This window comes from Camelina sativa, chromosome 9 (assembly GCF_030686135.1).
Source record: "Camelina sativa cultivar CO46 ecotype springtype chromosome 9, ASM3068613v1".
In the NCBI taxonomy this organism is placed as follows: domain Eukaryota; kingdom Viridiplantae; phylum Streptophyta; class Magnoliopsida; order Brassicales; family Brassicaceae; genus Camelina; species Camelina sativa.
Genome location: NC_141888.1, coordinates 40,407,390 through 40,432,554, shown reverse-complemented (window position 1 = coordinate 40,432,554; position 25,165 = coordinate 40,407,390). Strand labels below are relative to the sequence as shown.

Sequence of the window (25,165 nt, the reverse complement as noted above, 5' to 3'; positions counted from 1 at the left end):
GCAATCAACAAAAAATAGTATGGTTAACGGTTATTTTTGTTCCTATGATCTTATGCGTTATGTCTATGTGGATATGTTTAGTAGTAGATAATTTCCTTTCTACGTTATCTATTCAATGCGACATATAATCTTAAGAGCTTTACGTACGTTGTGAGCTGTGATTTACTTGACTTAGCTAATTTACATAGCATCGTATAAATATTTAAAACAAAATCACATGTTAAGATTCATTTTCATGAGTCAAACTTTTTTTGGAATACCCAAAAAAAGTTTCAGAAAAAAAAAAAGAAACTCTTTTGGGAATTTTGTTTTTCATCTAATAGCAACTTAAGCTTAACAAATTATCATCTACACTTAAAAACTTATTGTTTTTGTTGTTTACGACACTAATTATACTTTTATGGGATATGCTAAAATACAAGTTGGCACATCACACATGGACCCAGAATAAATTGTTGCCAAAAATAATTTAAAACAAAAATATTTAGCCGTCGAGTAAGACCCTGTTACCCCACACACCTGGCAAGCCGCCGGGTATTGGGACACACATGAACACCAAAGATCCGATCTGGACCATTACATATACAGTATTTAATTCTTTATCCATTGTCCGTTTATTTTTGTTTAAGGCATCTTTGTCGGCACAACTTATTAGATATTCTTAGCCTAAAAATATGTTTAATAAATTGAACAGTGGTCTTAGAACAGATTTTTAGTTCTTGAATAACACCTTCAGATTAATAAATTAACCAAGTGGTCAGAATAGTACAGATTTATATCAGAAAGACTATTAACTATTAACCTTAATTATCTTTAGATAACTATATCAAGTTGCATTTATTTGAATCATATCGAATTCTATCTATAATCTATGTGAATGCGACGGGAGTCAATAAATAATTAAGATTAACCCAACGAGACGATATAATCGAGTATGAGCATCTTCGCGGTGGGGCTCATAATAAAAAGTAGTTGGTCGGGCGGTCCTAATTCAAACGCGTGATTCATTTTGTTCGATTCAATACGCAGCTCTAGTAGAATAGTACCATTTTCGTATTTATTTCACTAATTTTGATGCAGTGCGAGAAATTATAAAAAAATACTATTAACTTTTTTTTTTTTTTTTTTGAAGAGAAACATGTCATACTTCTGATAATAATATTTTTCTTAGAAAATTTGTATTACTATGGGAAATTAATAACAAACTGTAATCGCGCGTTGACTGGGCTTTGCTAATCTAATCGTGCACGGTTTGGCATTGAGATTAATTAAGATAAGCTCTTTCTAAAATGTTCCAAACACTAAATAAAAAAATATAAAAAAACCTTCGAAACAAAACCAGCAAAACTAGTAGATTATAGGGAAACAAAGACCAAAAAAGTCGTTTAAATACTCTTTAAGATATTACTAAAGCAAGGACTTCTTTGGCTCCTCCTATAAATAGAAGCTCTCTCTGGTTACCCAAAACACACCAATATCCATCAAACACACATAGCTAAAAAAATGGAATTCTCAGTCACATTAGCTCTCTGTTTCACTCTTTCCATCATCTTGATCGGAGCACAAGCCAAAGTTCCCGTCGACGATCAATTCAAAGTGGTCAACGAAGGAGGCTACACCGATTACAGTCCGATCGAATACAACCCCGACGTACGTGGCTTCGTCCCCTTCAGCGACAACTTCCGTCTCTGTTTCTACAACACAACCTCGAACGCATACACTCTCGCTCTTAGGATCGGAAACAGAGCCCAAGAATCCACCCTAAGATGGGTCTGGGAAGCAAACAGAGGTTCACCGGTCAAAGAAAACGCGACGTTGACTTTCGGAGAAGACGGAAACCTTGTACTTGCCGAAGCCGATGGTCGTGTAGTATGGCAAACGAATACAGCTAACAAAGGCGTCGTGGGGATCAAAATCTTGGAGAATGGCAATATGGTAATATACGATTCCAATGGAAAATTCGTATGGCAGAGCTTTGACACTCCAACCGACACGCTTCTCGTCGGACAGTCTTTGAAACGCAACGGTCGGACCAAGCTCGTAAGCAGACTGTCTCCATCGGTCAACACAAACGGACCATACAGTCTCGTCATGGAAGCCAAGAAGCTAGTCTTGTACTACACGACAAACAAAACTCCGAAACCAATCGCTTATTATGAATACGAATTCTTCACCAAGATAACACAATTACAGTCTATGACGTTCGGAGCCGTGGAAGATTCCGACACTACGTGGGGTCTACACATGGAAGGTGTCGATTCTGGTTCTAAATTCAACGTTTCAACGTTCCTCTCGCGGCCGAAACACAACGCGACGTTGAGTTTTATTCGGTTAGAATCGGACGGAAACATCAGAGTTTGGAGTTACAGCACCGCAGCGACTGCGACTGCTTGGGACGTGACATACACGGCGTTTACCAACGACGACACTGACGGTAACGACGAGTGTAGGATCCCTGAGCATTGTTTGGGGTTCGGGTTATGTAAGAAAGGTCAGTGTAACGCTTGTCCTAGCGACAAAGGGCTTCTTGGTTGGGATGAGACTTGTAAAACTCCGAGTCTCGCAAGTTGTGATCCCAAGACATTTCACTACTTCAAGATCGAAGGAGCTGATAGTTTTATGACAAAATATAACGGTGGATCGTCGGCAACGGAGAGTGCGTGTGGGGACAAGTGTACGAGAGATTGTAAGTGTTTAGGGTTTTTCTACAATAGGAAGAGTTCGAGGTGTTGGTTGGGCTACGAGCTCAAGACATTGACTAGAACCGGAGATTCTACGCTGGTTGCCTATGTCAAAGCTCCTAATGCTAACAAAAAGTCAACTCTATGAGGTGTGAAAGTCATATGAAATTGTTGTGGTGTGTGGTTTAGTAAGGTCAAATTTCGTTTGTTTATCCTTTAAAAAAAATGGTGTACTGATTCTCAAGCTACATCGTAATAAAGTGAAGTGAAAGAAAAATTATGAATCAATCTCTGATATACGTACCACGTACGTATCTAGTATATTCATAAAACACGATGCTTTGTCAGTACCCACGTGCACGCAATGCATTATTTGGGCTATCCAGTACACCATTTCATTATTCGGGATTACGGAAATTGAAATATTATAGTATTCAATAGTGTTTTATCTTATTTTATTTTTTCTAATTCTTTCACATAATATGAAATAAACTATAAATGATTTGGGTTTCTTATTTTTTCTCAAAGTATCAAATCAAATCCATTATTTCAAAATAATTAGGGCGCCATGAACAAAGAAGAAAAATAAAATAAAAATAGAATCGAGCATAGCAGAAAAAAAAAAGGAAATAGAGAACAAGAAAAAAAGAAATTAATACAGTTAGCTTGCATGAACCTCAGATTGTCGCTTATTACCAAATAAAGGAAAAAAAAATAAGTCATGGAACACCAGGTGGACACCCCGGGGTCAAAGTTGCTTGACTACCGACTTTTGTACTTTTTAAGTTTTAACCATCAAAAAGCATGAGCGTGAAAAGATTCGGATGGCGAGGCCCAAGCATTTTTGAGATTATGTTCTAGTTGGGCCGGCCACTGTAACAACAAAAAAGAAAATAGCAAAAATCTAATAAAATAAGGGAAAAGGAAAATTAGAAAAAGGAAATAGGTAGATCAAATCCTGACCGTCATATACCTTATCTATAAATAAAACGCTCCACTCAAACCACCGTCATATACATCTTCATCTTTTTTTTTTTTTTTTTTTGCTGTTGTTGTTTCTCTCTGTTAATGCTGCGCCCGTAAGCGAGTGTGATATTCTTCTAAACCCGATCACGCGTCTCTGATTTGCTTTCATCTCGTTCGTTCCTACTCCTGAATTTTTCTAGGGTTTGGCCTTTCTCAATTGCATTGCATCGGTAGCTTTTTATTACGTTCATGCCTCGATTTTAACCTCTTCGCTCTCTTCTTCTTCTTCTTCTTCTTCTTCTTCTTCTTTCTGTAACTCGTTTTCTCTATTTCGGTGGTCTCGCTTCTGAATTTTCACTTTGGGTTTCTAAATTGGATCGATGGTTATTCTCTAATTATATGTTTATTTTACCTTTGTCGATTTTGTTTTGTTGATTTAGATTTGTGGTGGAGGATCCTACGACTAATCGGTGGTGGCTCTTCTAGGGTTTGGTTTCTAATTAAATTGTATCGTTCAAGGCTTTTTTTTTTTTTTTTTTTTTTTGTAATGTTCATCTAGTTATCTTGTTGTCGTTCTATTATTTCAGGTTTTGGATGATGTTTTTCTCGAACTGTGATGGCTTTGATGGACACGCTTGGCTTCTTCTCGGTGCCAACGTATTTAGGGGTTTTGGAGGATCTTATGATCGGTAATGGCTTTTACTGATTCATGTTATTCTTCTAGGGGTTTGGTTTCTAAATTGAATCATTCTAAGGCTTATTATTAGTTTCATGCGATTTTTACCTCTTTGCTCTGTTTTTAGATTGTGGAAGAGGATGCTTTGATCTGTCGCTGATTTGTCGTCTCTGCGCTACATCTTCAGGTAGTCTTCTTCCTCTTAACCAACTTTGTTTTTTCTTTCTTTATAAATGAAGAAACATATCTAACTCTCTTTGATGTAGATCGTGGGATTACTGGGTGGGAGATTCGAAGAGAATGAAAACATTGCGGGAGTGCGTATGATTTCTCAGTTAAACTTTCAGGTTAATTCGCATATCTATACACCTTTTCGTCTATCGGTTGTTTTATTTAATATTGGCTAATGTTGGTCCTCTGTTTCTTGTGCTTCCCAGATGTTCTTGCTGTGTACACACATTCAGATGAGAGATGATCTGAATGTGTGCTCCCCCGCTTCTGGATTTTTACTCCTCCTACATGTGGTTTATTCAGGTTTGCGTTCCTCTTTCCCTTTAGTATATGTCAGCTACCTAATTGTGTTCATTAACTGGACTTTGAATTTTGGCTTCCTGAGTTTTGGACTGTGCCATCAGGGAGTTTTCAACATGATTTGATGTGATCTTTTTTTGTTTTATTGGACTTTTCAGGTTTCAAGGGAGTGTTGGACTGCTCATCTAAATTATAGATTGTCGAGGTTCTATAAGAGAAAAAGCAACAGGTTACTAACTAATCTCTTTCCCCTTTTTTTTCTTATCTTTCATGCTGCATATATATTCTTTGTGTTTGATCATATTGTTATGTTCATGTGATTTTTACCTCTCGGATCTCTCACTTTAGATTGTGGAGGATGCTTTGCTCGGTCGGTGATGGTCATGATGGATCTTTGTCTTCTCTGCGCTACATCTTTAGGTAATGTTCTTCCTCAACCGATTTTTATTTTTTTACCTGTATATAAGTGAAAAATATCTCTGTCTCTCTTTGATGCAGATGTCGAGGCACCGAAATTACTGTGCGTGAGGGCTCCAAGAGAGAAAAAAAAAGCATTGTGGGAGTGAATGGTTTGCGTATGATTCTGAGTTTAACTTTCAGGTTAGCTCGCATTTGTACACCTTTTTTGCTCTAAACGCATCTTTTTTTGCTTCTGATTTTCACTTTGGTTCGGTGGTTTTTTTTTCTTCTAGTTACATGTTATTAACTTGTCGTTTTTGTTATTTCAGCTTTTGAATGATGCTTTTATCGACCAGTGATGGCTACGACAGGGGTTTTGTTCTTCCTCTTTAACACGTCTTTTAACTTTTTCTAGTTTTGTTCCTTACGTTTCTTCCTTCGTCTTGCAGGTGTTTCAGAAGCGAATTATTGATATGATCATCGCGTATTAGTTCTTCTCCATGCACGTATTCAGGCGTTCTCACATGTTCCTTGCTCTAAATGCATCTCTATTTGCTTATTCGGTGGTTTTTTTTTCTTCTAATTACATGTTATTTACTTGTGTTTTTTTTTTGTTGTTGTTGGTGTAGATTTGTGGAGGATCCTACGATTGATTGGTGGTGGCTTCGACAGATGGTTGTCACTCTAATTCATTCTTCTAGAGTTTGGATTGTAAATTGAATCTGGGCTCCTCTGATTTACAAGGTTAGACATGTGGTTTATTCAGGTATTTCATCCTCTTTCTCTTCGGTTGTCAGCTATATATGTTTAATGTGCATTGGGATTTTTGCTAATCAAGTCTACATGGTAGTCTTAATTGGGATGAACTTATAGGTTCCATCTCTGGAGTTTGATTCGTGGGTTTCTTTTGCTTGTGTTTATTACCCTTCTGTGAATTACTTTTTCTTCTCTTTTGATTGCTCCCTGCTAATTTTTTATTTTTTTTCTAGCTTAGGTTTCTAAATTGCATTCTGGCATCTTTTGTTCATACAATATACTTCTCGTTCTGTTATTTCAGATTGTGCAGTATGCTTTTATCGACCGTTGATGGATCTTTGTCACGCCTTTTCTCTATCCTAGGGTCTTCAGGGGGTGTTCTTCTCTGAAATTTGTTTTCTTTCCTACGTTTCTAAATTGCATTGGTGCTCTTTCTCTATTTTGCTTCTCGTTTTGATGTTTTAGATTGTGGATGATGCGATGATCGAATGTGATGGCTTTTATTGATCTTTCTCTTCTGGCGGTTTTCTGTCCCTATTCCCAGCTTTTAATTTCTGAGCCAATATTTTCTCTTTGATGCATTGGGATTGTTCTGGTAAATATCTCTTCTTGTCTATCATATTTTTAGGTTTCTATCTTTTTATTATCTTTTCGAATATATGTTCGTAGTACAACCACAAATTCCTCTGTCCTGTACTCCTGTTCTGTCTCAGTTTATCTTGAAGGATGTCTTTGATCTGTTGTCGCTTCCTGTCACCTCTTTGGCCGTTAGCTCTTTCCCTTGATTTATCTTTGGTGTTCTTAAATTATTTTTCTTTTGTTATTTTTTGGAGAATTTTTTCGTGTTGAAGGGATGGATTGATTGCATATAATTTTGTGTTTCTGGTTACGTCGCATACACCTCTTTTACTACATACAGAATGTTTTATTTAAGATTGGCTATAGCTGGTGAGGTTTGATTTGTCCTGCAATTGAGTTTCCCTGATTTTTGGCATATATGCTCCTTTTTAAAAAAATTTGGCATCCTGGGATGGATTTTTTGCATTTTTCTCTGACGCCTGTGGTGTTTTTTTGTTTGTCTTTTTCTGTGATATTTCATGGAGATGTGATCAGCTTTCTTTCCCCTGTTTTTCCCTTTCTTGATTTTGAGTCTGCATCTTTTCTATGGATGAAATGGTAGTCACTTTTGCTTGAGATGAAGTAATTATCTTTGCAAAGGAGTTTGGATGGTGCAAAGTGGAATTTATGTATCTGTACATCATGAGTTTGTGAGGTGGCTTTTCTATGTCTCCTATTTCTAGTGTAGATTGCGGAGGAAGCAAAAACTGCAAGGTTATAAGATTTTTAGATTATGATGGTAGCTTCTCTAATTTATATGAACATCCCTTCATTATTGGTATGTTGAGGATGGGAAGAAGGCAGGCTCCGATCCATACTGATTTATTGGCACGAGGGATGGAGTTTTATTTGCAGTTTTCTCTGATACATCTTGTGTTTTTTTTCTTTTTACCTCTATGTGATCAGGTTCTCCTTATCTGTTTTTCCCTTTCTGATTTTGCAGTCTGCATCTGTTCTATGGTTTAATTGCTTGAGATGAAGTCATTATCTTTGTGTTGGCTTGTGATTGTTGGGTCTCTGTTGATTTTTGAATTACTTCCGACTGTTATACCTTACATCCTCACTGTTTACGAGGCTATTTTCTTCTCGGAGTTGATGCGGTTGATTTTGGTTGTATTGTCTTTTGCTGCCCACTGAGGGTAAATTTATAGGATCCAATATGTTAACTTTTGGGTTGGTCTGTTCTCCAGCGAGACAAAGTAACGATGAAGGCTCTTCAGTTTTTGTTATAAATAACGTTTTTGTTTTGGTCACTCTTCTATTAGCGGTCTCTAGAGATTAGTTGCAGGGGATGCTTGAAGGTCCGTAGGTTGACTTCTCTGAATGTGATTACCGTACTTGTTCCACTGATTTTGACGATTGTATTTTCTGTACATTTGTTGATGGAACCTTTTGAAGATTCTCTGTTCTTTTTCGTTGTACACTATGTGGATCCAAGGTTTCATCATGTTCCTCAATTATTTTCTTGCGCCTTCTAGTCAAACGAACAGTCTGCCATAATGAGGTCTTTAGTTTCTTTTGTAGGTTCTTCCACACTGGTTGTTAGCAACGGTGATGGTCTATGCATGTTAGGGTTGTTGATGGTAAAGAGGCACTAGATTTCTTGGCATTTTCAGAATTTGGTTGGAGTGAATCCTTCTGGTTGTGGGGAATGTATATGTACTGAGTATTGTGTGCTAGTACATGTACATATATTAATTTTAACTTCTGTCCCGTGTTGGGGAGTTGTGCTGCTCATAGTCACTTCAGTTAGTTATTCAATAATGAAGTTCTGACTTGATTTTTTGTTCGGGTGATGCGTTATGTTGTCACCTCACTTGCTTTAGTTGATTTTTTTTTGGTTCAACGCTTTTTAGTTGGTTAGCTTTTGATTAAGGTGGAGCCCATCAATATTTGTTTGAGCCCATTAAGCTGGAGTCTACCAGTAGAAAACAAACCCTAAGTTAGAGGCGTCGCCACGGTCATCATTACTTTACCCCCGACAATCTCTGATCGGTTGCGTCTCCCTCGTCACTATCTGTCATCGTATCGTGCCGCTGGTATTGTTCATATCGTTTTTCGTCTTAATCGTATTCTATTGTGTTTGTCAAAATATTGCTGAGATCTCTAAACAAAAGCGTCACGATCACAAAGGACTGAAATCACATGGATTTGATTAGCCAATTGCCTGAGGATTTGCTACATCAGATACTCTTAAAACTTGATACGACGGGTTCTGTTAGAACTAGTGTCTTGTCGACGAGATGGAGATATCTTTGGCAACGTGTTCCTGGATTGGACCTCTACTTGTTTGTCTTTAGAGACAATGGGTTAAAGGGTTTCGTCAACAGGTTTCTAGATTTGGATAAGGAGAAACCACTCATAAACCAATTCAAGTTGGTATTTGACGGCGGGCAATATGAGACTGAAGGATCCAATTTCATCAACAAGTGGGTCAACTCAGTGGTTGCTCGTGGAGTTCAACATCTTGTGCTTTTTGCTTATTATATGGCTTCTTATTACAGGAAAAATGACTGTCCCATAATAAAGCTTCCGGGAAGCATTTCTATGTGTGAGACGTTGGTACACTTGGAGCTGGTCAACCTAGGCATACATAGTTTTGACTCCGTTTCTCTACCTCGTCTCGAGACAATGCATTTTAAATCGGTTTGGTTTTCGAGTGATGCGGCTCTTGAAAGGCTTATCTCATCCTCCCCACTTCTTCGAGATTTGAACATTGACAAAATTTGGAATGTGGAATTTTTACGAGTGCGGTCTCAGACACTAAGTAGCTTGAATTTGAACGTGCCTGGTCGAATAACTGGGGTAGCGATTGATGCTCCCAGACTTAAGCGTCTGAGTCTCGAATTCCCCCATTTTATAGACCTTGTGCTGAATAGTGTGTCTTCTCCGATCAGAGTGTGTTTTAATAACTTTTCTCTCATCGAAAGCGATTTTAACTCATCAACGATGAAAACATTACCTACATATCTTGCTTGGATATCGAAGGTCAAAAATCTTAGCCTCAATTGCTCTACCCTAAAGGTATGTATATTTTTGTAAATATATATTCATCTTGAAATACTCAGTCTCGAGAACTTATTACTAATGTTCTTTTTTTTTTCTTGGTTTTTGCTAGGCCATGTGTGCTTACTCGAGACCCCAACCGCTGCCTGAGTTCTCTAACTTGACCCATTTAAAAGTTTCATTTTCTAACTCTGTTTCAGTTATAGAGTTGTTAGCAACGTTTCTCGCAAGTTGTCCAAACCTAAAATCTTTACAGTTGGTAATTTATCTTTACAAGTAACTCGTGAGTTCTTTTTGCCCAACTACTTAACAAAGCTATACATTCTCATTACATTTTTCCTTTCTTGTCGTTCATTATGTGTAGTCGATTTGCGGTAAGCTATATAAAGTGGACACCTCAAGATCACATGCGCCTAAGTGTCTGCTAACATCGCTCGAGATTGTTGAGATATACAGCACGGCTGGGGGTACTGAGCTTGTCAAATACATATTGGGGAATGCAGCAGTTCTCAAGGAGCTTAATCTTAAATTTCCTGTATGGGAAGGAGCCAAATACAGGTTGCAATTTGTCGAGAAAATCCTTTTGCTTCCAAAGCGTTCTTCGGTTTGCCAAGTGTCTGCCCACACCGCTCACGAAGTTTTCCTATGAAAAGCTTGGTTTTTGTTCCCATTGTCGGGCATCTGAAGACATATACCAAATTGTCAAGCAAATTAATACGTTTCCAAGATGATCTCTGGGCTTGTTGAGTTTTCCTTCATTAGTATTGAAGCTGTTTTCTTGAGTAAACCCAAGTGTAAACCTAATTATGCTTCTTATTAGATGTTTCGAGGTTCCATTACTTGTTCCGATTAGACTTCGTAGCATTTAAAATACTGTATTTGTTATGTGATTGGTAATCCAAGATGCCGTGATATTATTGATAACGTAGAAAACGATACATAAAATATGTGATTGGTTCTCAGCAATTATTGTTTGGTTTTTCATTTGGTGCACACGTAAGAATACAATACAGTACATCTGTACATGAATACGTGTACATAAATTTTAAAATGAAACGGATACGCCAAATCTTGGCCCCGCATCCAAGAAAACTAAACCCCCAAGTAATATCGCAAATTCGCAATGGCATCAAAGAAAAATCACAACTTTGATGTTTTTCTTCAAGAACTAAACCCACAGTTTTTAATGTCATAAACATAACCCACAGTTTTTAATATGTACTACGCATGATGCCGTGATGTTTTTACTAAAACGAATAGGTAACAACATAGTGCGGAATAAATCGATTTAAAGAAACTTATTATAAGTAAAATTATTATCCTAGAATCAATATCTGTTTTTGTCAAACATAATATGTAACTAATTTTTTTTATTAATTTATTCAAATATGCATTTTCGTATAATAAATACGTTTCACCCGTGAAATCTTTGAATGTGTAAGAGGTTTTATGGTAGAGAAAATATTGATAAAATGTTACTATTTATTGTAATATGTGGTTTAAAATTCAAATTCATATCTTTTTATGTTTTATTTTGTAATTATAACAATTTTGTATTTTTCTTATGTAACCATAACAATATATACTAAATTATTCAGTAATTTAATTATTTATTTTATTTTATGTTAGTAACAAGAGACAATCGGATTCTAAACTAAATTTTCTGAAGATAATATAATTTATGGATTTGATATATTTGATTAGACTATTTCAATTTTTAATGAATAATCACACTAAATGTTGAGATTAATTAGTTTACATACTTAGATATATATAAATAATCACACATCTTGATATCCCTTAATTTGTTGTCATTTTTATATTTATTTATGAATATATATATATATATATATATCTATATTTATTGGGAATTAAGTTTTTTTTAATGAGTTGGAGATAATTTAGAGGTAATATACTTCTTTTTATAATCAATTATAATAACTATTGAAAGCTTGTTATTTAAATTATTATGGTAATAATACTAACATAAGATATAACATTTTGTTTTTTTTATGATTTTATTATTAAATTATATATTTATTTATTATTCCCTTTCATTTTTTATTTGAATTTATATTTAAATTATCTTGAATTATTCTATAATACATTTAGTTAATAAAAATTGTGATTTTTTCCTGCATATATTGTAATAATTTTTTTTTTAAACGGACATATATTACTTAATAGATGAATAAAAAATACGGGTATAATATCTCACATCGTCTAAAAAAATTGGGCAATGGTTCAGAGTAATACTATAAAAGATACCAAAATAATTCCGAATACAAATGAGTAGAAAACTTGATTTATCAGGCATTCAAACTTTAAATTCTTTTATTTGGTTTATTCCGGTTCTTTATTTTAAAGATTTTTAAAAGGTTAAATATGAAAAATATTTAAACTTTTAAAATTTTAAATATGATAAATATTATACTGTGACAGGGTTATATAGCGGGACGAGTTTTATCGATGATATAGTGTGAGTTAAAATATAATGTGAGTTAAAAATATTAAAAATTAAGATGATATAATGTAAGTTAAAATATCTCGGGACGGGGTTATATAGCAGGACGAGTTATATAGATATTTATATAAATTAAGAAATATCGTTAATTTGGTGTTACAGGGATAAAACATCAATTCATTATTTTATTAACATTATCGGTATCAGAGAATACACATATCTAATTAAATTGATTAAATAAATATTATGTAAAAAATAAATTATATTGTGGTATTATATGGTTTATTTAACAATTAATATATAATTATAACATAGTTAACCAACAAATACAACTTATAATTTAAATATTTTAGTTATAAATAATTTTGCCCCGCGGGGTCCTAGTCTAGTTTTATTATATGTTAGTAACAATCGGATTCTAAACTAAATTTGCTGAAGATAATATAATTTATTGATTTGATATTTTTGATTAGACTATTTAAACTTTTAATGAATAATCACACTAAATGTTGAGATTAATTAGTTTACATATTTAGATATATATAAATAATCATACATCTTGATATCTCTTAATTTGTTGTCATTTTTATTTTTATTTATGAATATTAACATAAGATATAACATTTTGTTTTTTATGATTTTATTATTAAGTTATATATTTAATAAGTTATATGTTTTTTATTTTTATAAACTTTATATTAATTGATATGGTGTTATAGTCTTTTTAGAGTATTTTACTTATATTGATTTTAAGTAATCAATATTTATATTAATTTTAAAAAATTAATATAACTTTGATTTATATATTTGTAAGTAAAGTTTAGTGAAATTTTGTTTTTAAATAGTATGCAATTATTTAATTATTTTTAATATGTGATATTTAAATTTGTGTTAGAAATAATGATATATCTAGGGCATTGTGCAAAGAAATTTTCATAAAGTAAAAAGAAATAAGTTAATCATTCTACATAAGACAATATATATATATATACTATATAGTACTGTATATGACGAACGAATATGCAAAAATGTGCACTAGACAAAGCTTATCCAAATAATAATAAATCGCAATCAGCCCCATTGTACAGCAGCACCAATTTATTTAATATGTAGTCAAGTCGCAGTTAACAACTTTGACTTTTCAAACAAATACAGCCAATCAATAACCCAACAAAACGAAAAAATTATATATACCACCCACAACATATACATCTTCTAACAATAACATATACTCCTTCATACTCGAAACAAAAATCATGTCACGATTTCATATCTTATTAACTTTAGCACTTGCCATTGCCACTGTTTCAGTGGTTAAAGCTCAAGTCCCTCCGGCGAAACAATTCAGAGTCGTCAACGAAGGCGAGTTCGGCGAATACATCACCGAGTACGACGCCAGTTACCGCTTCATCGAATCATCAAACCAGAGCTTCTTCACGTCACCGTTCCAGCTCTTGTTTTACAATACTACCCCTAGCGCCTATGTCTTAGCTCTCCGAGTCGGACTCAGGCGCGACGAGTCTCTCATGCGCTGGATCTGGGACGCTAACCGCAACAACCCCGTCGGAGAAAACGCAACGCTCTCGCTAGGTCGCAACGGAAACCTCGTCCTCGCTGAAGCAGACGGACGAGTCAAGTGGCAGACCAACACAGCTAACAAAGGCGTCACAGGGTTCCGAATCTTGCCCAACGGAAACATGGTGCTACACGACAAAAACGGCAAATTCGTCTGGCAGAGCTTCGATCACCCAACCGACACACTCCTCAACGGCCAGTCCCTAAAAGTCAACGGAGTCAACAAACTCGTCAGCCGAACATCTGACGTGGACGGCTCAGATGGTCCGTACAGCATGGTGCTTGATACCAAAGGTTTAACCATGTACGTTAACAAAACCGGTACGCCGTTAGTTTACGGCGGATGGCCTGATCACGATTTCCGCGGCACCGTCACCTTCGCCGTCACGCGAGAGTTCGATAACTTAACGGAGCCGTCAGCTTACGAGCTTCTCCTCGAACCCGCACCGCAACCCGCTACGAACCCGGGTAATAACCGCCGGTTACTCCAAGTCAGACCAATCGGAAGCGGCGGAGGAACTTTAAACTTAAACAAAATCAATTACAACGGAACGATCTCGTATCTAAGACTCGGATCTGACGGGAGTCTCAAGGCTTACTCGTATTTCCCAGCCGCTACGTATCTCAAATGGGAAGAGAGTTTCTCCTTCTTCTCCACTTACTTCGTCCGTCAATGTGGCTTGCCGTCGTTTTGCGGCGATTACGGTTACTGCGATCGTGGGATGTGCGTCGCGTGCCCTACACCCAACGGCTTACTCGGATGGAGTGACACATGCGCACCACCTAAAACGACGCAGTTTTGCAGCGGAGGTAAGGGTAAAACCGTCAATTATTACAAGATTGTTGGTGTTGAGCATTTTACTGGGCCGTATGTAAATGACGGACAAGGCCCAACTTCGGTAAATGATTGCAAGGCGAAGTGCGATGGTGATTGCAAGTGTTTGGGTTACTTTTACAAGGAGAAAGACAAGAAGTGTTTGCTTGCTCCTCTTCTTGGTACACTCATCAAAGACAACAACGCTTCTTCTGTTGCTTACATCAAATACTAGTGTTTTACCGCTATATTTATTACTGAATTTTAGTGTGAAATCTTAGAGATTTAAAGAATAATGGGTGAGCTTGTAATGATTCACCGTTTAATAATTGTATCGCCTATTTATATATATACTGAAAGCCATTGGCTTTATATAATCAAAATACTATCTGAAGCTTTAAAAACGAGAGTTTTGTAGTCCAGTGGTCCTCTTGGATAGCTAAGATATATATACTATCACATTGCTTCTCCAACTCAATAAATGTCATGTTTTTTTATTTTGTTGTTGGACAAACCATCTGGGAAACGGGAAAAATGTCATTAAAATCCCCAAGTTAGCATTTTCGTTGATTTAAATCACGAACTCTTCATTTGTTGAAAAAAATTCTCATTTTTTTCTTGACTTCTATTTAAATCATGAAGTCTTGTTGACTTCGCCGTTTGAAGCACAACATTAACTGGTCAGACGGAGATATTAAACGGGGTTAATTAGGCGTTAATGAGATCTGTTAGTTGGTAAAACGATGTCGTTTTCTTTTTTAATTACATCCTCAAATCGAACCCGATTATCAATTCCTCCCAAAATTCCCAAATCAAAAACCCTAATTTGTGATTCCTCCTTTCTTCTTCGATTAGATATTCTTTTTCGAATTCAACTGATGACTCCGGCTCCAGAAACATACTTCGATGGCACTCCACGGTCAAATGAAGCTACCACCGATGTCTCTGAGCTAGAACTCATATGTTGAATTCGAAGAAGAAGAGAGAAATCGAAGAAGAAAAGAGATTATCGATTATCGATTTCTCAATTTGGGAGGTTTTGGGTGTTATAAGCAGCGTCGTTTTGCTATTAACGGATCTCGTGAACAGATAATTAACCCCATCTAATTTTTCCGTTTGGTCACATAACGGTGTGCCTCAAATGACCAGGTCAACAAGAGTTTGCGAATTATTTGGAAGTCAACAAAAGATTGGTGTTTTTTACTTCCAAGTCCAGAATTCATGCTTTAAATCAACGAAAATGCGAACTTGGGGATTTTAATGACATTTTTCCCTCTGGAAACGTCCATTGGTAGTAATTTTTTTGACAAGTTTTGTGGTCTTTTTTTTCTAATCGAAATTACACCATTAGCATTATTACTTTAGAAGAAAACAAAGCTTACCCTACTGCAATGCATCACGATCAGCACTAGCTTTTTGATAAATATATTTTTTTGATAAACAAAAAACCTTTTAGATTTTTTTTTATTTTTTAAAAAATTGTTCTTATATATCTGCTAGCATTATTATCTCGGATGAAAAAAGGATTTTGTATCATACAGCACTACAATGCATTGAGGTTGTCGAATAAAGGTTGGGAATGTGTAGTTTAGATACATAAAATTACTATTTGACGTATATTGACTATATTCAATCAAATACAGGACGGAAATTTGCGAAACGGATTCGAGAAGTTTTGCATGTAAAGTTAATATTCAAATATTGGATCATTCTATTAATTTTTTTTATGCATATGAGACAAAACAATTTAACAACATATAATCAGTGATTTGTTTCAAAAGAAAAAAAGAACAAAAATTCAATGATTTGGTCGAAACTTTATTGTATTAACGAGTATAATCGAATAATCTCAGTAGAGTAATCTTATCCAAATCAATAAATCATAAATGAGCAATTGGTCCTCTTGCAGAGCACCTATTTGGTTGACAAGTCACAGTTTGCAACTTGGGACTTTTCAAACGAGTACAGCCCAAGATGTTATATATACAACCAAAAAATACAATTTTTAGACAATCATCTCCCTCCATTACTCAATCCCGGAAAAAAAAACATAATCATGCTTCGGTTTAATATCTTACTAATCACGGCACTTGCCATTTCCTCTGTTTTGGTGGTCATGGCCCAAGTCCCTCCCGAGAAACAATTCAGAGTTCTCAACGAACCAGCCTACGCTCCATATATAACCGAGTACGACGCGAGTTACCGATTCCTCGCCTCACCGAATCAGAGCTTCTTCACAAATCCGTTCCAGCTCATGTTTTACAATACTACTCCTAGCGCCTACGTGTTAGCTCTCCGAGTCGGAACCAGGCGTGACTTGAGTTTCACTCGTTGGATCTGGGACGCCAATCGCAACAACCCCGTCGGAGACAACTCCACGCTCTCACTAGGCCGCGACGGCAACCTCGTACTCGCTGAGCTAAACGGCCAAGTCAAGTGGCAGACTAACACAGCTAACAAAGGCGTCACCGGGTTCCGTATCTTGCCCAACGGAAACATGGTGCTACACGACAAAAACGGCAAATTCATTTGGCAAAGCTTCGATCACCCAACCGACACACTCCTCGTCGGCCAATCTCTCAAAGTCAACGGAGTCAACAAACTCGTCAGCCGTACATCTGCCGCTAACGGCTCAGATGGTCCGTACAGCATGGTGCTTGATACCAAAGGTTTAACCATGTACGTTAACAAAACCGGTACGCCGTTAGTTTACGGCGGATGGACGGATCATGATTTCCGCGGCACCGTCACTTTCGCCGTTACACGAGAGTTCGATAATTTAACGGAGCCGTCAGCTTACGAGCTTCTCCTCGAACCCGCACCACAGCCCGCTACGAGCTCGGGTAATAACCGCCGGTTACTCCAAGTCAGACCAATCGGAAGCGGCGGAGGAACTTTAAACCTAAACAAAATCAACTACAACGGAACGATATCGTATCTAAGACTTGGATACGACGGTAGCCTCAAGGCCTTCTCGTATTTCCCAGCCGCGACGTATCTTGAATGGGAAGAGTCATTTGCTTTCTTCTCCACCTACTTCGTCCGTCAATGTGGCTTGCCGACGTTTTGTGGCGATTTCGGATATTGCGATCGTGGAATGTGCGTCGGATGCCCTACACCGAAAGGTCTGTTAGCTTGGAGTGATAAATGCGCGGCACCCAAAACGACTCAGTTTTGCAGCGGTGGCAAGGGTAAAACTGTAAACTACTACAAGATAGTTGGCGTTGAACATTTTACCGGGCCGTATGTGAATGGTGGACAAGGCCCGATTTCTGTAGGCGACTGCAAGGCCAAGTGCGATCGTGATTGCAAGTGTTTGGGTTACTTCTACAAGGAGAAGGACAAGAAATGTTTGATCGCTCCTCTTCTTGGTACACTTATCAAAGATGCCAACACTTCTTCCGTTGCTTACATCAAATATTAGTGCGCTTTATTTACCGATACCAACGTGAATTCTCAGAGATTTAGTAATGAATAATCGGTGTGTTTGTAATGATTCACCGTTTTTGCTTTTATATACAAGCGTGATATGCCCGGTCCTTATCAAATAAGATATAGTAAATATACTACGTGAATCTCTCATTTAGATTATATAGAAGTTTGATGTTCTTCAGATTGGTGAGCCTTTTTTATGCTCTTGTTAAAGCCAACGTCCGAAATCCCTTGATTGTGCTTACTTTTGAACTTTGATGAAAATATATATTCTTTAACATAGGTAATGAAAGTAATTTTTATTTAAATAACTTCGGAACGACGCAAACTTTTGTTAATATTGTCGTGGTAATTGATTTCAAGGTTGCAAATCTTACTATTTGTTAAATTTGGGTTTATCTTCGGCTTCTAACTAAAAATCAATTGACAATTAGTAGATTGACCCTAACCCTTTATATATTAATTATAGTCCCTTCAAACGTCAGATGTGGGACTTGGATTGTATCCCAACAATCTCCCCTTCAATCCAAGGATCACATGTGGAATCTTAACACGCCTCTTCGAGATGATAACTCCATCTCGAATCGATCCCACTTGGACCGATAATAAACCCCTTCTTGGGCCCCCATTACTCAGGTTAACAATAGGCATGTCCGTATCCACTTTTCTAGGTCCACCCGAATTTTAACCTTGGGCTCTGATACCATGTTAAATTTGGACTTATCTTGGGCTTCTAACTAAAAACCAATTGGCTATTAGTAGATTGACCCTAACCCTTTATATATTAATTAAGTCCCTTCAAACGTCAGATGTGGGACTTGGATTGTATCCCAACACTATCAACATCTATTCTACGGTATATATGTTCTACATGAATGCAATGCATATGTAGGTCAATATATGTTATCCATGATTTTTTTTCACTTATGATATTCCATCTTACTCGAACCACGGGTATTTATGGATTAGTACACTTTTAGAAAACTTTTGAATATGGATTGATTTTTTATTTTCTTCAACAATTTATAAAAGTGTATATATATTAGTGCAGGATAAAAGAGAATCATAGCATATTCGTTTTCTACACTGATGTTTAGATACTCGTTCCCATTATAGATCATTCCTTTCAAATCGATGATATTTAATGGTGGTAACCCATTGAATATTTTTGGTATAACGTTGATATTTTTTCAGCATTTATATATGAAAGCACATGTAAGCTTATCAATCATACACACCCAGAGGCCAGAGGAATAGTATACAAACGCGTGTACGTAAACTGAAAAGTTTTCAGTCAAAACTTGAGCCCCTACCAGAGACCCAAGAACGTTGCCTGCCTTGTCCGGTTGTCCCAACATCTATGCATAACGAACCTATAATTTGTATACCCAAATTCTTTTATTTTTTTAATACGTAGCCAGTTGCCTTCATGCCTGAAATATACAGTAGAACCTCTACAAATTAATACTCGGTAAATTAATAATCTTTATAAATTAATAAATTTCTCCGGTCTCAAGTTGGGACTAGTGTAATTTTGGACATTATTCGATAATATAATAAAATAATAATTTTTTTGAAACTCCTTTGTAAATATTTGGTCCCATCAATAATATAAATTAATAATTATATAAAATTATCTAAATATATGTATATATCTACACATTAATTTTTATTAGAACTCATTTTTAATATTTTTACTATATAAAAATCTTTGAGTGCGGAGCCCGGAGCCAGAGACGTGGTCTTACTCCCTTACATGCAGAACTGCAAGCCTTGATCTGGGCCATGGAGTCGTTGTTGGTGGGAGAGTGGATTGTCAAGCTTTTCAGACGGATTATGCAGAGTTGATCGCAATGGTGCAGAAGCCCGAAGATTGGCCCGCCTTCTCGATTTTACTGGAGGACTTTTCCATTCTCCGATCATCATTTCCATCCTTCACGCTGGACAGGATCCCTCGTGAGTCTAACGTGAGAGCAGACTGTTTAGCTCGGTCTTCAAGGACCTTAGTTTCAGAAATTTCTTTTGTAAACTCTTTCCCTCCGGTTTGGGCAACCAACCTCGGAGTTATTTTCTAATTCATTAATGTCTGGTTGAAAAAAAAAAAAAAAATCTTTGAGTGCTATCTTCAAAACATGATAATTGTTATTTTCATTGTAATTGATTTTATAAAAGTATTAATTATAAAGATTAAATCTTATTTTTAATATTTTTTTACCAAATTGAAAAAGTCTTTCTATAAATTAATAATTATTAATTTATCTATAAATTAAAACCTCTATAAATTAATAAAATTTCATGGTCCTGACTTTATTAATTTATAGAGGTTTTACTGTATCTTATTCAAATTTTAGCAATTACTAAAAACCGCAGATTTCCTGAATTTTTTTTGTATAGATTTTTGCATGTAAATAATGTAATTCACTTAATAGCAAAACTAAAACTAAAGAAAAATATCCGAAAAATCCAAATGTTTCTTATCTAAACGCAAGTCACCATCATTCCCTCCCTCTCTAGATCGAGCGCCAATTTCTTTGAACAGAAGCCAAGTGGCAAATTTAATTTTTTGACTTTTCAAACGGAGACAGCCAACGTAACGTTAGAAATATAAAACTAACGGTAACATTGTGGTCCACGACTGAAAACGCCCAGCTCGTTTGGCAGAACTTTGACCATCCCACCGACTGACCGACACACTTGACACTCCTCATTGGCCAGCACCTAACACTCAGCGGATCTGACGGTCCGTACCGTACAGTATGGCTCTTGACAACAAAGGTTTGGTCAAGTAGTACGTTAACAAAACTGGTCAGCCGTTACCATACATACGGTTGATGGAGAACACAGCGACTTTCGTGGCTCCGTTACGTTTACCGTTACCGTTAGACGTGAGTTCGAAAATCTGACAGAGCCGTCATCTTATGAGCTCCGTTTGGTACCAGTCCAGGCGCAGTATTACAACGCAAACGCAATGGTGACGTACTTAAGACTTGGATCTCGTACTACGATCCCGCCACATATGACGTATCAAGTATGGGAAGAGTCTTTCTCGTTCTTCTCGCGATATTTCGTTCGTTAGTGCGGGTTTGCCGGGATTTCGGTTACTGCGACGAGGGGATGTGCACCACGTGTGTAGTACTGTAGTCCCAAATGCGAAAGGTTTGCTTACCGCGTAGCACGACGGTGTTTTGTGGATGTAAGGGTAAAAGAGTAAATTAATATGAAAGTGTGGGCATTGAGCATTTTACTGGGCCTTAGGTAGTAATGGTAATGGCCCAATAAAAGAGAAACGTCTCTTTGTTTTTTTTTTTTTCTAAATTTATGTGTCGTGTTTGTATTACGAGTTTACGACCAAATAATAGGCCTAAGTTATGCCATTTTGAAGTAAATCATTATAAATATCCTTTAATAAATATGCAATTAATGCCTTTGTTTTGTATAAATAGCATTGAGAGACAACTGGGAGAAAGTGATATCGAGACAACTCGATCGATATTGTTGTACATTTCATAATTTTTCTGTTAGTCAATGATTTGAATTGAATGGCGTGGGACCATTTTCTATGCATACGACTGGATTGGCTTACTCAGATTTCATTTTCTTGGTCGAATGAGTAATCTATAAGAAAGTGAAAACATAATGAAAATTAAATTATGAAGAATCAAAACCTAGGAGAGTGTAGGTAGGTAATGGGATTTTTATTGTAAAATAAGGAATCCTTCCTTTAACCACAAAAGTTATGCTATCATTTGAAAAAGAAAAAAAAAAAACCCTATTCAAACAACCCTTAAATAATGGATATTCACCTTAGTTTATTAGATGAGTTATCTTCTTAATTATAACGATTGGTCAGTGCCTCAGTGGCAGCCAAAAAAAGGACTATCCTTAATCTGAATTAAGTAGACAACAAATTATTAATAGATAAATACTAAAGGGTATTATAGCATAACAAATTAACAATTCTTCAGATGACAAATCTTTAAATAAGCATATGCAAGCGTCCATCGCAGATCTTTCGGATTGGGACCTCCGTAGATTTTATCTGTCTGGTGAGAGAATCATACTATTTGTTTTAATAAAATTTTATAATCAGACGAGGTCCATTGGGCTTTATTTATGGGCCTATTTATTTATAAATCTATCGATTTTTTTTTTTTTTTTTTTTTTTTTTTTTTTTTTTACAATTTACATGCACAGAGAAAACGCTTGCATACGTAAATATAAAATATGTTTGATATTTCTAATGGATCATACTTAATACTTTTAGATAAACTTTATGCCTAACAAAGAAAAAACAGTGTTTGAGCTATATTTCTACACGAATTAGCATTTAAGAATTGTTTTTTTCTTTTGTTACACATAATATTAGGGTGGCAATATTCGATTGACAATGATTGCTAAGCTGAATGGAAACATGATTTTAATTTTTAATGGCAACAAATATTTAAATAAAGTAAATAGTAAACCATTCTTAAATGCTAATCGTACAAGATTAAAGGAAGAGAAAATAATTTGATAGGTCTACCGATGGAAAAAGAAAGAACTAAAGCACTCTTACGGGTCCCATCTCCTGTCTCCCTCAGCTATCACTTAACCTGATAATACCATAAATAATCATCTAATCAATTTGCATTTTACTTAATTAGTTAATTTTGTATATATCTACGCTTTAAGTTTGTTTGGTTTGAAATAAATCTCAAAACTAGTCATTTTACTTTCGACTAAAAACGAACTTAGTTATAAAAAATCATTTATTCGAGGTTGATTAAATTATAGAACACTAGATTTTGCTGACAAGAAAAAAAAATAAAACAATAATAGAACACTAGCTTTTAGTTTTTTTACCCCTTATTGATTATTTGATTTGATGCTCCGTGTGTGTCTAAATATGTATATTCCCATCAAATAATTTACGCGAGAATATAATAAGACTATTTCCAATTAGTGTAGAAATTTTTCTAAAGTTTCCCCCCACCATCATTGACATAGTTTCTCTATATTCCCCCTCTTCTTCTCCTTCCAAGACCCATAAAAAAATAAATCATTTTTTTTATTTATGAATAATCTCTAAGTAGCTATGAGGTGATTATATCAACATAACCATCATCGATCGATCTACTATGGCTAGTAGTAGCAACAAAGGCAAAGGCATAGCAGATGGATCGTCGCAATCTCAATCGCAACCACAACCGCACCAACCGCAGTCACCTCCTAACCCACCAGCGTTAAGCAGGTACGAGTCACAGAAACGAAGAGACTGGAACACGTTTTGTCAATACCTGCGTAACCAGCAGCCACCAGTTCACATCTCGCAGTGTGGCTCAAACCACATCCTCGATTTCCTCCAATACCTCGACCAATTCGGGAAGACGAAGGTTCATGTCCATGGATGCGTTTTCTTCGGACAGGTTGAGCCGGCGGGACAGTGTAACTGTCCTTTAAAACAGGCGTGGGGGAGTTTAGATGCGTTGATCGGACGGCTAAGAGCGGCTTTCGAGGAAAACGGAGGGTTGCCGGAGAGAAACCCTTTTGCCGGCGGCGGGATTAGGGTTTTTCTGAGGGAAGTGAGAGATTCGCAGGCAAAGGCAAGAGGAGTTCCGTACAAGAAAAGAAAGAAGAGGAAGAAGAGGAATCCTATGAAGAGTCATGATGGTGAAGATGGTACTACGGGAACTAGTAGTAGCTCCAACTTGCCTTCTTAGCAAGCAAACAAAAAAAAATCTACTATAATAAAACAAAAGTGGGATTAGTTAATGGTAAGCATTTTATTTATATAATCATTCTCTATTTAATTACCACGTACTGATCTGCAACTGCAGCAATTCCACAAATGTATTAAATTGCCCTTGATAGTAAGCTTTTATCGCACACTTGAGTTTTATACATAAGAAACCATAAGACATCATTTCCTAACCTATGATATGTTCAGATTATCATATATAGCTTGTGAATCATGAGATTCATCATCACTTGCGTGACTCTATGTATGTGGTCTTAGAGTGACAAAATTTGACGTATATTATTTTCATTTTACGACACTGTAAACCCTAAAGAGCGTATATACATACTAATATACACGCACACACACACAAGAGAAAACCCTAGTTTCGGCTTAGCTAGGTGTTATTAGTGTATATATGAATGTATGTACATTCTTTGTTGCAATTAGATGGTTATTGTTTGCTCTTTGTAAAGTAGTTTCTTGTCTTGTTGGATCTTAAATGTTTGAGTTTTCTCCTCGAGGATTTGTAAATGCTAAAATTGGTGAAACTGTTTTTGTTTTCTCTTATATACAGTATGACAGTAAAATAGTACTATAGCCTTTTCTTAAATTATTAAATGACTACATATTTGTTCGGATTGATAAAGAGTAAAACTAATGTTCCGTTTTGCAGAGAATTTGGTTTTATTTATACTACTTAATCGTGTTTTAATTTATACAGGAGTCTAGACGATCCCAAAACATGTTTGAAGGCTAGTTTTCTGTTGTAGCATGATCAAGGAAAAAGCTACTCAGATGTGTGTATTAATTAAGCCCACTGTGATGGCATTCAATTTTCCCTTGATTAATTATGATAAGATTAGATCGCTGATTATATTTTACATTTACGTTTGTGTTTGAAATTTGCAAAGAATTCTTAGATTATATAACATATAGTTAATGTAAACACTAATGGAAGTAAGTTTTTACGTTTGAAACCAACGTGGTCTAGGTAAGTATCAAGGTTTTGCCAGATTTGGGAAATTGAAATCGTACTGAATTCGATTTATATTAAAATTAATGTTATTATGACTCTCACATGCACATATGACATATATACATATAGAGTAATTAAATGTAAGTACGTATAATTACTAAACTATCAAAAATATTTCAACTTCTTGGGCAGATATTGTTTTTCTTGAGTTAGAAGTGTAAATGTCATAACTAAACAAGCTCCCGATAATTTGTTTACTCAGTTCTGGTTAAAATGGCCTTGATGGTAATATTGGTTTGAGGAGCCAGTCTGTCTCTAATTAACGCCAGTAATGGAAGCATTGCTAGATTTTGAGTTATGTATACCGAATTTAATCCCGCTGAGAGTAAAGCTAAGTTTTGAAGCTGGAAACGAAGATGTTATCCTTTAGGTCATTAGATCGGAATATAGCTACTTACTACTAAAAAGAAAAACCTCATCAGCGGTTGAACATTATTAACGACTGAACGTTAGTCTTGTATTGTCCATGACTATATAGTACAGTAACGGGAT

At 35.9% G+C, this 25,165-nt stretch overlaps 4 protein-coding genes and 1 pseudogene across 54 annotated transcripts; all 5 read left to right on the top strand.

The window, feature by feature from the left end:
- Positions 1 to 1,348: 1,348 nt before the first annotated feature.
- LOC104714163 (EP1-like glycoprotein 3) lies at positions 1,349 to 2,969 on the top strand. The gene has a single exon (XM_010431442.2). The coding sequence runs from the start codon at positions 1,504 to 1,506 to the stop codon at positions 2,827 to 2,829; it is 1,326 nt and encodes a 441-aa protein (XP_010429744.1). The 5' UTR covers positions 1,349 to 1,503; the 3' UTR covers positions 2,830 to 2,969.
- A 712-nt stretch (positions 2,970 to 3,681) lies between these two features.
- Positions 3,682 to 10,469, top strand: LOC104714161 (putative F-box/FBD/LRR-repeat protein At1g78840). Of its 50 annotated transcripts, XM_087466114.1 has the most exons (16): positions 3,693 to 3,819; positions 4,088 to 4,134; positions 4,235 to 4,336; positions 4,451 to 4,510; positions 4,590 to 4,670; positions 4,761 to 4,857; positions 5,013 to 5,083; positions 5,203 to 5,274; positions 5,353 to 5,454; positions 5,583 to 5,626; positions 5,703 to 5,759; positions 5,883 to 6,019; positions 6,311 to 9,056; positions 9,132 to 9,651; positions 9,746 to 9,892; positions 9,998 to 10,469. In XM_087466114.1, the coding sequence occupies exons 13-16, from the start codon at positions 8,773 to 8,775 to the stop codon at positions 10,280 to 10,282; spliced, it is 1,236 nt and encodes a 411-aa protein (XP_087322240.1). In that variant the 5' UTR covers positions 3,693 to 3,819; positions 4,088 to 4,134; positions 4,235 to 4,336; positions 4,451 to 4,510; positions 4,590 to 4,670; positions 4,761 to 4,857; positions 5,013 to 5,083; positions 5,203 to 5,274; positions 5,353 to 5,454; positions 5,583 to 5,626; positions 5,703 to 5,759; positions 5,883 to 6,019; positions 6,311 to 8,772; the 3' UTR covers positions 10,283 to 10,469. The 50 variants fall into 50 exon arrangements, with proteins under 50 accessions (XP_087322242.1, XP_087322214.1, XP_087322211.1 ...); XM_087466113.1 differs by having other exon boundaries at positions 5,703 to 5,755; positions 5,883 to 9,056; XM_087466107.1 differs by having other exon boundaries at positions 4,088 to 4,154; positions 5,883 to 5,997; positions 6,311 to 9,651.
- A 2,663-nt stretch (positions 10,470 to 13,132) lies between these two features.
- LOC104714160 (EP1-like glycoprotein 2) lies at positions 13,133 to 14,890 on the top strand. Its single transcript, XM_010431421.3, has one exon. It carries the CDS (start codon positions 13,354 to 13,356, stop codon positions 14,719 to 14,721), a length of 1,368 nt encoding a protein of 455 aa, XP_010429723.1. The 5' UTR covers positions 13,133 to 13,353; the 3' UTR covers positions 14,722 to 14,890.
- Positions 14,891 to 16,416: 1,526 nt separating this feature from the next.
- On the top strand, positions 16,417 to 18,099 carry LOC104714159 (EP1-like glycoprotein 1 pseudogene; annotated as a pseudogene). The gene has a single exon (XR_015566383.1). The product of XR_015566383.1 is annotated as an EP1-like glycoprotein 1 pseudogene (transcript).
- Positions 18,100 to 22,827: 4,728 nt separating this feature from the next.
- On the top strand, positions 22,828 to 24,614 carry LOC104714158 (protein LIGHT-DEPENDENT SHORT HYPOCOTYLS 7). Its single transcript, XM_010431418.3, has 2 exons — positions 22,828 to 23,671; positions 24,359 to 24,614. Exon 1 carries the CDS (start codon positions 23,036 to 23,038, stop codon positions 23,615 to 23,617), a length of 582 nt encoding a protein of 193 aa, XP_010429720.1. The 5' UTR covers positions 22,828 to 23,035; the 3' UTR covers positions 23,618 to 23,671; positions 24,359 to 24,614.
- The last annotated feature ends 551 nt before the right edge of the window (positions 24,615 to 25,165 follow it).

Coding starts and splice junctions, on each gene's coding strand:
- LOC104714158 (XM_010431418.3), top strand. CDS start 23,036: ATGGCTAGTAGTAGCAACAAAGGCAAAGGCATAGCAGATGGATCGTCG.
- LOC104714161 (XM_087466088.1), top strand. CDS start 8,773: ATGGATTTGATTAGCCAATTGCCTGAGGATTTGCTACATCAGATACTC. Junction 9,652..9,745: donor TCAATTGCTCTACCCTAAAG/GTATGTATATTT, acceptor GGTTTTTGCTAG/GCCATGTGTGCTTACTCGAG. Junction 9,893..9,997: donor ACCTAAAATCTTTACAGTTG/GTAATTTATCTT, acceptor CATTATGTGTAG/TCGATTTGCGGTAAGCTATA.
- LOC104714163 (XM_010431442.2), top strand. CDS start 1,504: ATGGAATTCTCAGTCACATTAGCTCTCTGTTTCACTCTTTCCATCATC.
- LOC104714160 (XM_010431421.3), top strand. CDS start 13,354: ATGTCACGATTTCATATCTTATTAACTTTAGCACTTGCCATTGCCACT.